Source organism: Leptodactylus fuscus, chromosome 4 (genome assembly GCF_031893055.1).
Source record: "Leptodactylus fuscus isolate aLepFus1 chromosome 4, aLepFus1.hap2, whole genome shotgun sequence".
NCBI lineage: Eukaryota > Metazoa > Chordata > Amphibia > Anura > Leptodactylidae > Leptodactylus > Leptodactylus fuscus.
The window spans coordinates 194283180-194296917 of record NC_134268.1 but is presented as its reverse complement, the minus strand read 5'-3'; the positions used below and the strand labels follow the sequence as shown (position 1 = coordinate 194296917).

Genomic DNA, 13738 nt, shown 5'->3' with positions numbered 1-13738 from the left:
GCATTCACACTACGGAACGCCAGCGTGTATCACAGCCGTACACGCCGGCGTTACAGCAGGGCTGCCGGACACTTCGCATTCATTTCTATGGGAGCCGGCATGCGAGCGCTCCTCATAGAAATGAATGGACTGCTTTTTTCCAATCATTTCTATGGGGAAATTTCCGTAGTGTGAATGCACCCTTACGGTGCCTTTTATGTATGTATGGAAGCGGCACGCAGACTTTGCCGCCGCTTCCATCCATATATAAGGCGCACCGGACTATAAGGCGCACTTACGATTTCTGAGGAAATCTTAGGTTTTTATGTGCGCCTTATAGTCCGGAAAATACGGTGACATTTTTAAGAAAAGATTTTTTTTAATAAGATGCATTACCATCTACCTGTACTATTCATTTATAAAATGTGTTTTTATAACTGGAGGTCACTTTAATGTTTTCTGGAATATTTCACTATTGGCTAATCCTTAGGAGTAGATATAAGTGTAAGAACAATAGGAATCTTACCCGTCTCAATGGGCAGTATTGCCTACAATAGTGCCAGGGCTCCTTCACTGCAGCATCTAAAATTTATGGCAATTTTTTCTTTAACCTTTTTGTATCCTAAATAATAAAAACCACCACATGCCTGAATACTATTCATGTAGACATATCTGTAGATGAAATCGCCTGTAGTCTTATATGTTCATATCCATCCAGATTTCCCCGGGGTTATCGAGAATCCTTGAGTATTAGGAACATGATGTACTTTCCTTATAGCATAGGTATATTTACCCAGACCTCTCAGCCATGGTTTCCTCTGGTCATCTAAGGCCAGAGACTGGGTGTGCCAAAGGGATAAAATCTACAGCTGAGCTAACCACATTGTTTGAGGCAGTCTCTCGAAAAAAGGAAAAGTGGAACATGTGAAAGATGCCTTCACACAAGATTGCTTGCAGCTGCTCTCCGCTCCGCGCTCATTTGCTGCCAGCGGGAGGACAACATCTCCTTTAGTTTTCCTTTTGTAAATTTTGGAATAACAAAACCAGAATTGTTTACCTCATTTACTTGTAATGCTTCTTGACATATGAGAAGTCCAATTAAATAAACATGCGCCTGTTTGTGCTTATTGCTATGTATATGTACTTATCTGTGTAAACACGCGCTAAACGAAAGGACTAAAAACAAACACAACCGATAGATGAGGGCGACATGCCTGAACTAATAACATCACCCGCGCACATAACAGGAATATTTCAGTATCGCCAGAACGTAGATCCTGCTGCCATCTAGTTGTATGGTCTAAGGCTGACCAGACGCATTAGATAGCTGTGAACAAGTGTTTGGCCAAATCCTCCCGACCCATCAAAGACTCATCTGTGCTTGGTTCAGCCGAGCATCATGTGGTGAGTGTAGTGGTGCCCAATACTTATGGGTTATTCTTCAAATGCTCAAAGATTGCACATGTTGAAATTCAACCTCTGTCATCTGGGGATAGGCAGGAGACGCCCACACTATAGACGGTTAGTTGGTCCCACTGGAATTGATATGTTTGGCCAATGTTAATACAATGTGTAGGGTCAGCTTAAAAGGGTTATCCACTTTTTTATTTCATGGACTGTCTTTAAGATAGACCATAAATATCTGATCAGTGTGAGGCCAACAATCGGCCCCTGAACAGGTCAGCCGTTCAGAGGTTCATCCGGTCTGTGTACTATATAGTGCAGGGATCAGGAAGCAGATGGCTCCATGGCTGGTCACCAGTACTGGATCTCACATCCCATTAATATGAGCCAACTGCTTCTGGCTCCCTGCAATGTATAGCACACAGACTGGAAGGAACTCCAAACAGCCTATCCGTGTAGCGGCCGGCTGTTGGATCGTCAAAGATCGCATATCTATCGCCTATTCTAAGGGTCCATCAATCGACTGTAGTTTGTAAGGAAATCTTGTAGCCAGTGTTAAGTTTCCCTACAGCACCTCCGGAGGAGAACATAAGTATTGCACATTGTCCATTCTGAGTTTCTGTGTAATAGAGGACAGGATGGTTCCTCCAGAACGAGAGACACTCTTTGTAGTCTGGAGACCAGAATAGGGGACCCTCTATATTAACTATATTGATAACAATAGTTTTAACCCACTGTTCATCTATTTCAGCTATTATGTGTTCGGTGAAACCTGATGGGATCCCACAGCTATGTCGGACAGACGAGATAGGAGAGCTGTGTGTGTGCGCGCTCGCTACAGGCACATCTTATTATGGTCTGTCCGGTATGACCAAGAACACCTTTGAGGTTAGTGACTGTACTTTATTAAAACAGATTAACGTCACTTCTGCTGTCATATATTTCCATATCCAGCCAGGACTCCGGCTGACCTTTATTATCTGCCTCATTTCTATGGATGTATCATTTTCTTGATATCAGCATCTTTTGGGTGACGTGTTCTCAGCATCTCATGAGCTGGAGGAAAACGGAAGCTTTTAATTCTCTTCACCACTTAATTTCCCATGCTACATTAAAATGTAATTTAGCACTTAGACCATAGGTGCTTACATTTCTAAGTCCGGGCCTTAAGGGTAATGACTGTAATAAGTCACTAGTAGGTACAGGAAGACGTGAATAAATCTCAGATATCTCTGTACGGAGTACTGAATATTCAGTACAAAACGGTATATAGTAGTATAATCTCATCCATATAATGGGGTAATCCGTGTCAAGATACAAGAACAGGCCTTGAAATAATACCGCTACTATAAGATCACACTAAGTACCAAAGCCCGTGACTGATGGGGGTTTTCCAGGGTACCTGGGAAAACCCAGGGAGGTGCTGGGGTGGGCAAAAATGACAATTACATTTGTTAGGTGCTTTTCTCTTGGGAGCCATACTGGCAGCCATTCCCAACATCCACAAGGGTCAGTTGTTTTAAAGGAAGCCAGTTTTCCTATCTGTATATTTTTGGCATGTGGGAGAACCAGGAGGAATTCCAAAAGAACACGGGGAGAACATACAAACTATATGTAGATCTTGCCCTTGGTTGGATTCAAACCCAGGACCTCAGGCAATAGTGATATAGATACCAGAACACCAATAAAGATCATACTTTTTTATGTTTGAGGCTGGTGTGGATGGTGCAGAAACGAACTTTGATTCATCATCTAGATTAGGCACATGGAGCACAGGGGACGTTTCCTCAGTTTACCAAGCAACGATCTAGCAGATTAATTCACACCCCTTTTCATGTTTGTGCCGTCTCCATGCGGCGGGAGTTGATCTGATGATGCGACATCTTGTGCATGCGTATTGTGCTTTTAGGGTAAGTTGACATTGAGGAATTTGCCATGGATTTGGGGGCAGATTTCTCCCATGAATCAGTGGCAGATTCTGCCTCGCATTGTTAGAGAACACAGCAATATAAGTGTCCTGCTTGTCCTGGTCAAGACTTCCTATTCACTGTGAGCTCCTCGTCATTTTCCACTGTGTGAACTTACCCTTACAGTTCTCCCCGTGAAGCTTACGTTTTTCTTCCGGGCACAGGGCTGAGCAGGAGGCGCTTGCATTCTATGGTCATAGATTTTGCACATGTGTGAGATTTTGGCAAGGGGATGGTGATATCAGCTCAGCTCCTGCTGCACAGGGACGGCACAAACATAAGAGGGGGCGTGGATTCATCAGCTAGGGCGGTGCTCCGTAACTGACGGAACGCCCCCTAGTGCACCTTATTTGTATAGTGAATAAAATTTCATTTTCTTGGGGCATCTATGTCATGGCATCTATTTCTCTATGGGTGAAGTTTAAGTGAGTTGGGGAGGTGACAGACTTCCTTTAATGCCATGTTCAACCCACGAGCAGGTGTGATGCTGTTTCGGCAAAAAATCAGCCATGTTTTTCTAATCTTGGACAAAGTGTATCTTTCATTTATTTGTCCCTGTAGTGTAAATTTGTTCAGGAATTCTGTTTTAAATTCACAAAATACCCCCCTCCCCCCCTGCTTTATAACTTCTACTGAAGAAGCTCTTATCTGAGATTGCTGTCATTCTTACTTGGACATATTAAAGGGAATTATTCATTTATGTATATCCACTGTCTGGCATAAAAAATTACAAATTTTTGAGCAAACCTGATTTCACATAAACATTTACAACTTTTCTAACGCCCTCCCCATGTTTTTTCAAAAAATGGTTGGTGGTCCGGGTTATAGGACAAGGGGCATGGTCTCTGTAACCAGCTCCTGTCTGTTGTAGATTTGACTTTATGGCACACGGAGGGACAGAAATGTGCCAGACTCATTCAGAGATATATGTCGCGTCCTCAAGACTGGCATATGTTATACCAGTCTTGATTAATTTCCCTTAAAGGGAGTCTGTCAGCAGAACTCGGCATATCAGCCCAGCCCCACAGAGAGATAGTGTTTTCCCCTTGGGAACTGGAACATCCACATCTAAATCTTTCAATATGCAAATGTATTTTCGCGCATGAAGGGCTTGGCCATTACCCCAAAGCAGTGAACAGCAATGCCATTAATTGGCTCTATAATGTGGACTCTTAACGACCCAGAATCTTATTACCATAGAACATACAGACTCATACACACTATATCCCTTGGGACAGGTCTACATCACCATCTACTGGACAGTATGGGTACTGAGTTTGTGTCCTCTGACCATGTGGCCATGTGATTGAATACTTTAGGCAAAGTGTACCTACAGCGGCCCCGCTTATATTCATATCATTTTCTTGGCATATCTATGACATTAGGATCATATGGGAAATCTGTTCCAGCATTCTCTTCCCCGTATTTCTGTAATCCCTGCTATTGGAAATAATGTAGTGCTGCGCACAGTAAGTTACACAATGAAGGTCGTATCATGTCTGTTGAGCAGGAGACTGCTGTCAGCATGCTGAGCGCTCACCATTAAAGGCGTTTGTCTGTAGTGAATGTTAATAATTGAATAGAGTGTTCTTGCCGTGCACTTGGAAGACAAAACCTGGGAGGATTTGCAGACTCTGTGCGGTATTTCAATTTTAATGCTTTTCTGCAATGTATTGCAACCTAGTATGAATTCTAATGCTGGGAACACAAGTAAAAGAATAAAGGAAGAAACTAAATAACGTGTCCTGAAGGCAGGGTTATCCAGATATCTACATAGTGCACAGCAATGAGCAGGCTGTATATATAGGGGAGGCGCACACTTGGTATTACTGTATCTTTTAACATGTCTTGCATATTGGGTATAGTTTGCCTTACTGCGTAGTATGCTGACCTAACAAATAAAGAGTAGCTGCAATGGTGTCACTATTTCAAAAGGTTCTTTGAGAGTTAGATATTGATTGATCCTTGGACATCAATATCCAGTTGCTGGAGATCTGATATCGGGGACCTCCGCTGATCAGCTGTCAACAGCAACACTCAATGAGTGCAAATAGGTTCGGTGAATGAGACCAAATGACCTGTTCACGCCTCAATAATGGAAGTGTCTTTGAATGCATTGCACATGAATAAATGAGAAATATGTCATATTTGTATGTTGCAAAGAGAGGGGTTTCTTAAAGGGGCACTATCCCCAGAACCTAGCATATCAGCCCAGCAAACAGGTAGGCTAGGGTCACCTCAGTCAACAGTGTCTTCTCCTTGTGCCTCCATTTCTGAGATATTGCTGGTATTGTCAACATGCAAATGAGATATTTGGAGCAACCAAGGAGTTGTCATTGCTCCAAAGAGGTAAACAGCAAAGCTGCAAATAGCTTATTTGCATATTGTTAAAAACGAAGGAGGCAACAATTCACCAAGGGAAGACACAGTTTGATTTAGGTGACCCTAACCTATCTACCTGCGGGCTGGGCCTGGAAACAGATTCCCTTTAAAAGGTAAACTCTGAGTTTCTTGTTAGTTTTATCTTTTTTATCTTCTATTGTTTTTTAGGTTTTCCCAATGACAAGCTCAGGAGCACCGATAAGTGAATATCCATTTATAAGGACAGGCCTTCTGGGATTTATTGGACCAGCTGGGCTGGTCTTTGTCGTGGGAAAAATGGATGGCCTGATGGTTGTGAGTGGACGGAGACACAATGCTGATGACATAGTAGCAACGGCACTAGCGGTGGAACCAATGAAGTTCGTCTATAGAGGAAGGTTTGTGAAAATGTTTTTGTAGTTTTGTCTTTTTGATCATAGAGTTTATAGGCAAAAACTGCAAGTACTGCCATTGTCCAGAGTGGAGCAGCCCAGCCATAATGTCTTGCTTATCCCTCTACTGTTGTCTACCTGTACATGAAGGTCCCTGGCAGGTATGCACAGAGGATATATTTTAATACATGTTCCAGGGCACATCATGGCAACCACTACCTGGCAGGCTTTTGGAAAGCTACCACTTCATTCCTCTCCATTTTAGCCATTAGTTGTATTTTTAGCCTTCTTCAGGAGTAGGTTTGACAAGTATAAGTAAAGGAAGCCAAACTCTATAGCAATTCTCTAATCTAGTCTTGTCATTGAGGTCTCGTATAAATGGGATAGATTGGAAAATAGAAATGGAAGACCTTTGGGATTTGCGTTACCTGTCACCACTTTATTCACAGGATAACCATGGGGAATATGTATTCTCTACAGTCCTGAAGACTCATCATTAGATATCACCTGTTTGATAAATGCCAGCCTTATGATGGAAGGTCCAAATTTCTCACTTTAAAGGGAATTTATCACCTGTACTTTTACTAAGTAAGCCAGATAGTGGAATATAGTCATAATCCGCTTTATGGATTGTAGCTATTTTATTATATTTTTATAGGGGGTTGCCATCTTGTCCAGCTGTTAAGAGCATTTGGAGATATGCCCTACAGCATTCACATGGGCTGTATTAACCTGCAGTCTAGAGATCTTCATTGACTTCTATGGGAGAATTTTCTAGGCCTGAGCTAGAAAACTCTGAGCTGTGTGTGACCATGACTTATAGAATCCTGTGTTATTTATGTATAGATGTTGAAGGAGTTATCTAGAACGGGAGCAACCCTGTAGGGCAATATATATATATATATATATATATATATATATATATATATATGTTTGTTCTCAGCAGACAACTTTCGTCTGCTGAGCATTTTGGTAAATGCTCAGTATTGGGCTGGATTTTTAGGAATGGCAGGTAGGTTGGTAGTGGGACCTGTCATTCCACCCCCCTCCAGTCCACACTTTGGGGATGTTCCGGCAGCAACTCAGCTGCAGAGAGTCTCCTCATCAAGGAGGCTTAAGTAGTTGCTCCAGCAGCAACACTTTGGCAGAGCTTGGCTGGAGAGCTGACAGAGAGGTCATATTTTTGGAGCTGTGTCCTGAATGATTCTACTGGCTTTTTTGGATTTCTGTTAGTCTAGGTGAGGTAACATATTCTATGTTTAGTTAGAGCCTAGCCGGGCAGGGATTTATTTTTCTATTGTTTCCTTTTGTTGCTGCACTAGCTTTTTGAGTGAAAATAAAACTCTACCTTTGTCTTGGACTAAAAGAAACTGGACTTGTGTGTCTATGCCACCCCACCTAGCAACCCAAGACCCTGACTGTAGATAGATAGATAGATAGATAGATAGATAGATAGATAGATAGATAGATAGATAGATAGATATTGTGATTGTAGGGTTTTAGGTTGGAGTTGATGTCTTCATCCATCCTCATCTACTATGTAACTATGTAACCATTGTGGTGGTTTTTCTCCTTATCCCCTGGTTGTTCCAATATGTCTGCAGTCACCTTAGGGCCGGTTCACACATGCTGATGTGTTCCGTCCGGAAGGAGTCCGCATGAGGACCCACCTGGACGAAATAAAAGCGCAACTGCAAGCGCTGTGCAGTTCAAGCGCACAGACCCCATACACTATAATGGGGTCCGTGTGCTTGCCGCACTGCCCGCATGTATCATTCCTCATGCAGACTCCTTCCGGACGGAACACATCAGCATGTGTGAACCGGCCCTTACCCTATTTGGGTTTATCCTCTTTTTGTTAGGCTGCATTTTTGACAAAATATATGTTGGAAAAATCTGATGAGTATTTTGCTTGTGTAAACCATGGTAGAAACCCTCAGCCTCTCCAATGAGGTTGTTCAGTATGTGGCCACACGCCGTGTATTCAACAACAATTCAACATTCACCTGCAGCAATATAAGGCAGTGCTCTGAAAAAAGTTACTGCCTCCCAATGGGAGTTACTGCCTCCCATTGAGAACAATTGGGGCACTTTTTGAAACTGATTTTGAGACTCCCTCAAAATCGGCTCTAAAAAACACAGTGTGAACTCAGCCTTAGTGTAGGTAGAAAAAAAATCCCTTGAATCTTTTGTGGTCTTATTTCCTATCTTAAAATCATTTGTATTCCAGGTATTGCGTGCCGCTAGTATAATTCCCTTTGATAGTTAAGCCATTTACAAGTCTTTCACAATACCTTAGAGGAAAATGCAATTTTATGCAAACCATGTCGCCATCTTTCTTGTCTTACAGTCTTTTTAGAATTTACATCAAACTATTATGGATATAGCCTCAGAGGACATCAATGGCCCTAACAGGGTGTATAGCGAAAGCCAATTCTCTGTGATTTTACAATAACGTGATAATGAATTCCTAAACATGTCCCGATAAAAGCTCAAATAGTCTAGAAAATGTCCATGGCCGTAACGATTATAGATGTCATTACCGAAGCATAGATTGTCTTAATCTGGTTTTTCTAGAAAAAGTTTTGGGCTCAGCTAATAGAATGTAAACTAGGAGCCATTTTCACAGAAATTAGTTTGTGTAAAGGGTCGATAGCTAATAGTTTACTTTTAATTATTCAGACTTCATTCACACAAGTGTTTTACGGTTCAGCAAAATCTTCAAGTTGAACAGAGCAAAAGTAGGGCCACCAAAGACATGCAAATTTTGTGGTTTTCTTTGGTAGCTATTCATAACTTTGTAATATAGCGGTGTACGGAGCACGATATGGCAGTACAAAGAATTAAAGAGCAGGGGTATGCCTCCATAGGACCATGAGTTTTCATCGAAAAGTGAAATATCTGTAGGGTCTTTTTTCTAGCTATATAAATCTTCGCACGTGATGTCATATCCGTTTTCCTGCTGATATTAACCCTATTATGGCTGCAGCACATTTTACATTTCTCTCTGAGGCAAGGGCAGGTACAGTACAGACCAATCTGTATTGTACATTCATTATTACTATTACTGGTTTCTTTGCATGTAATTATGTAAGGAGTATCTGTAAAATAGCAAACAAACAGTGGCGTAACTACCACCATAGCAGCAGAGGCAGCTGCCACAGGGTCCGGGACATTAGGGGTCCGGTGACAGCTACCCCTGCTACCCCCGATCTTATCACAGACAAACTGTTGTAAGTGCGATAAGATCGGGGGGAATGCTTGTAGGACCTTGTGTGACGTCAGCCGTCACATGAATAGGTGGGCGTGTCTTTATAGCCCATACAGTCCTGCAAGCAAAGAAGAGGAGAGATGTGCTGCTAGGTACTGAGGGGGAGGGATTAATGTGAGATGGAGAATGGAGAATGTGTGTGTGTGTCTGTGTGTGAGTGTGTATGTATGTGTGTTGTGGAGGAGGGGAGAGGACAGTGTCCTGATATCTGTGTATTAGGAGGAGGGGACAGTGTCCTGATGGCTGTGTATTAGGAGGAGGTGGAGGTCAGTAGATGGATCAGTACTCTACTTATTGTTTGTATTCAGACTTGCCTGCAATTGCTGTTACTAATGACTGTCTAATAGTAGTCAGGGGGCGCTCTGTGTATTGTATTGTATTGTACTGAAGGGGAGGGGGATGTGAGATGCAGAATGGAGAGTGTGTGTGTGTATGTGTGAGTGTGTATGTATGTGTGGTGTGGAGCAATTGAGGAGCAACAGTAACCTAGGGGCAGAGATGGAGGGGAGGACATGAAATGTCATGTGACATCCGTGCGTTATTAAAGATGACCAACACAACCAAAGACTGCAGCGGAGCCGGAGACAGGTAAGTAACTTTTTTTTTATGTCTGTATCTCCCCTCGGTCTCCGATTATTATACTCTGGGGTCTGAAAATACCTCAGAGTATAATAATTGTTCATGGGTGTTCATTATGGGGCATAATGGGGTGTAATACTGTGTGCACGGGCCACTAAGGGACATAATAGAGCACGCAGGAATGCGGGGGGGGGGGCGGTCAAGGTCTTCGGTGTCGGTCAGGTAGGGGGGGCATGTCAAAATTTCGCCACGGCGCCCCGCCATTCCTAGTTACGCCACTGCAAACAAATATAATAAAGGAGATCCAGGGTGACTGCAAATTCAGGTCTTGGTGCAGCTAAGAAGATCCCCGACAAACAAAGAAAAAGAAAAATCTTGAGCACAATCAGGGAAGCTGCTTGCTGTCTATGACTAATACCCTATCGGTAATAACACAAACAGCTAGTCAGAAGTAATTAGAGTTGTCTTTCCTTACATTCACTCTGAGATGTGGGATACACTAGAATCTTCTCCGTGTGGTTTACAGAAAAGGAAAGCTGTGTGTATACATATAGAAACTGTGAAGACAGGTCTGACCCTCCCTCCACCGCTCACTTTGTTCTTGTCCTGAGCTTGCTGGTTACTAAAGACGAACCTTCCCTAGTAACAGAGAGAGAATAGCAAATTAGCAAGGAGGGAGACACCTAGTGGCAGAACCTTTAGGCTACAGCCCCACATTGTGGAAATGCAGTGGTTTTTCTTGCAGATTTTGCTGCTTTTTTTGAGCAAAGGAGTACTTTTCCTTCATCAGATTTCAATATAAAAATGAAAGAAAGCTGATGGACACCTGGCACACCACGTTATAGTTTATGGGGTTTGTGGGTGTCCGTGGGTAACCACTATTTTAGCGGATTTGTTCTCTGTCATTTGGGTTCTCTGGCAAATCCGAATGATGGAGAGCCTGTGGCAAGTGTGAACCTAGCCTAAGCGTAATACTTTTAATAGGAAATGGGGAAAATGAAGATGCATAGGACAGTGAAGGTCCAGTCCTGGATAGTACACAGCTATAGGGGATTTCATAGACCTTGAATATACCCATCATAACCAGGCTGTTGTATATGCTGCTGCCAGGCCTGAGTTTTCGCTCACGCAGGATTTCATTCTGCTGCCAAGTCTGTCACATCATCCTCACAATTCACATAAAGTGCAACAAACAAAAGCAAATTATGGAATATTTTTCTGTAGTGTAATTGGATGAATGAATTTACAATTTACTAAAAATGGCTGCAGAATTCTAAAAATATAACGTGTTATATTTAGCGCTACTCAAACATGTAACACTTTTCTCTTTCAAACACTATGACAGGGCTGGTAAACATGTACACCAATATTTTACATAAAAAATAGACCCCAGCTTGAGAATTTTGGTGCATTTTATGACTCCTTTTTGCGTATTGTTTAGATCCTTTCCAGAAGCTACAGTTACAGGAATTAAAGGGACACTCCAGGCTCCCCCTTACTAAAGCTCTTCTGCCTCCATATATACTTGCCAGTTCTCTGATCATCTATTATCTCAGTGGAAGTTCAGTCATCTTTATAGTCATTGCTATAATGTAAATCTGCAAATTTTGCAGGCGCAATATTACGCGCACAAAATTACGCGCGTTATACACCCATAAGCCGACACATTGAAATGAATGGGGTCTGTTTTGAGTGCTCACATTCTGACACGTGTGTACGTGCCAGAATGCGCGCGCGTTAACTTCGTGTGAACTAGCCCTAAGTAGATTTCCAGATTTACTTATACTATTCAGATCTGAAGAGAAATCTTCTCACACACACAGCTCTGTTTGCGAATCAGAAGAGTTCAGTTTATTTTATCAATATGTCCAATTCTTATAGTGCTTTCCTGTGAAAGTGTCTAAACATATAAGATTAATAAGTGAAGGTTTCACAGACCAAAAAAAGATAAGAACAGTACACAGGACACAGATGTGTCCTCTCACAATGAGGCCTCCGAGATAAAAATCAAGACCTTACAGACAGTGGTGTAACTAGGAATGGTGGGGCCCCGTGGTGAACTTTTGACATGGGCTCCCCCCCGACCGACACCGACGCCAAAGACCTCGACCGACCCCCTCCTACGCATTCCTGCGTGCTCTATTATCCCCCATAGTGGCCCCTGCACACAGTATTATACCCCATAGTGGCCCCTGCACTCAGTATTATACCCCATAGTGGCCCTGCACACAGTATTATCCTCCATAGTGGCCCCTGCACACAGTATTATCCCCCATAGTGGCCCTGCACACAGTATTGTACCCCATAGTGGCCCCTGCACACAGTATTATGCCCCACTGTGGACACCCGTAAACAATTATTATACTCTGGGGGGTTTTCAGACCCCAGAGTATAATAATCGGAGACCCAGGGGGAGAAAAACATAGAAAAAAAACTCACCCATCTCTCGGCTCCTACGCTGTCGGCCTCCGCTGTAGTTCATCTTCAATGACGTCAGACGTCACATGATCCGGGACGCAGGCCGGGGTCATGAGACGTCAGACGACTAGGCCAAAGCCTGCCCAGGATCGTGAAGAGGTAATTAACAGTGTTTTTTATGTTTCTTACCTCTCCCAGGCTGCCAATCATTATACTCGGGGGTCCAAAAAGACCCCCGAGTATAATGATAGCAGCGGTAGCAGCGGTCACCGGGCCCCTAATGTCCCGGGCCCTGTGGCAGCTGCCTCTTCTGCTACAGCGGTAGTTACGCCACTGCTTACAGACATGTCCATGTCTACATCCTTTCACACTCAGAGTGACCTCACCTCGTAGCATTTATATATAATCGTTAGTATATCTATATTAGAATACAACATGGATGACAGATACAAAAATGGAGGACTACTCATAGAGGATTATCTCTAACATGACCTATTTTCTGATAGTCCGTTGAAACTCACTTTACAGCATTCTGTGAGTCTCACTTTACAGCATTCTGTAAAATCCAGTACAATAAACTTTTTCGCCTTATCTTACAACTTTACTTTCTGGGCTGTAGATCTCTTTATTATATATGGCATTTACATGGGTAAAGCATAATATTATCAATTTTAGTCTGAGCCGAGAGATGATGGCCAAGTGCAATCGGAAAGTCTGAAATCTATCCCATCTTTCTAAAGATATAGAAAGCTCCCGACCAGATGTCGGCTCTGAGCCGCTATAAATTCAGGTCTTTTTGTAGAGGAAAGTCATCATTCAGCCTTCCAAGAAGAATAAACAGACGGTATAAAATGTGCCGTCTCCGCCACACCTCACATATAACAAAAATGGTGCCTCTGCCCGTGCAGCCTCAAACCATTATATACTGTGCTGAAAAAACCATCTCCGTGTTTTCTTCTTCAAGTAAGCAAGGAAAGATTGCAGTCTATTGTCATCCGTGAAAAACTACACCTTTGATATTGATGCCATTGAATGTAGGAAAGCTGAGTTTGTCATTTCTATTATTGGTGGCTTTACGTAGCCCCCAAATATAGCCGCCGCCTTTTGTTAACTCAGAAATATATCACAAGTTATAAAAAGTGTAATCCTGAGTTGATGGCTTATTCAGCTCCATTTCATGTATTCACACTGTGATTTAGATGCAGCAGAGCTTAACTTGTCATTTAAAGGGAATGTGTCTCCAGTATTTTTTAAACCAAGTTTGTACGTTAAACATATTTTTTAAATATATTTTTTTATTTTCCATGCCACTATTTATATTTTAAATAAAGGACTGTATCCTCCAATTTTGACTCAGGCCACGAAGC

At 42.5% G+C, this 13738-nt stretch overlaps 1 protein-coding gene across 10 annotated transcripts in view; it reads left to right on the top strand.

The window, feature by feature from the left end:
* Positions 1–13738, top strand: part of DIP2C (disco interacting protein 2 homolog C) — a 346599-nt gene that overhangs the window by 270769 nt on the left and 62092 nt on the right. For all 10 annotated transcript variants that reach the window (XM_075271576.1, XM_075271574.1, XM_075271578.1 and 7 more), the window contains 2 exons: positions 2135–2271; positions 5901–6109. In XM_075271576.1, coding sequence (XP_075127677.1) covers positions 2135–2271; positions 5901–6109 — 346 coding nt within the window. The remainder of the gene's footprint in view (positions 1–2134; positions 2272–5900; positions 6110–13738) is intronic.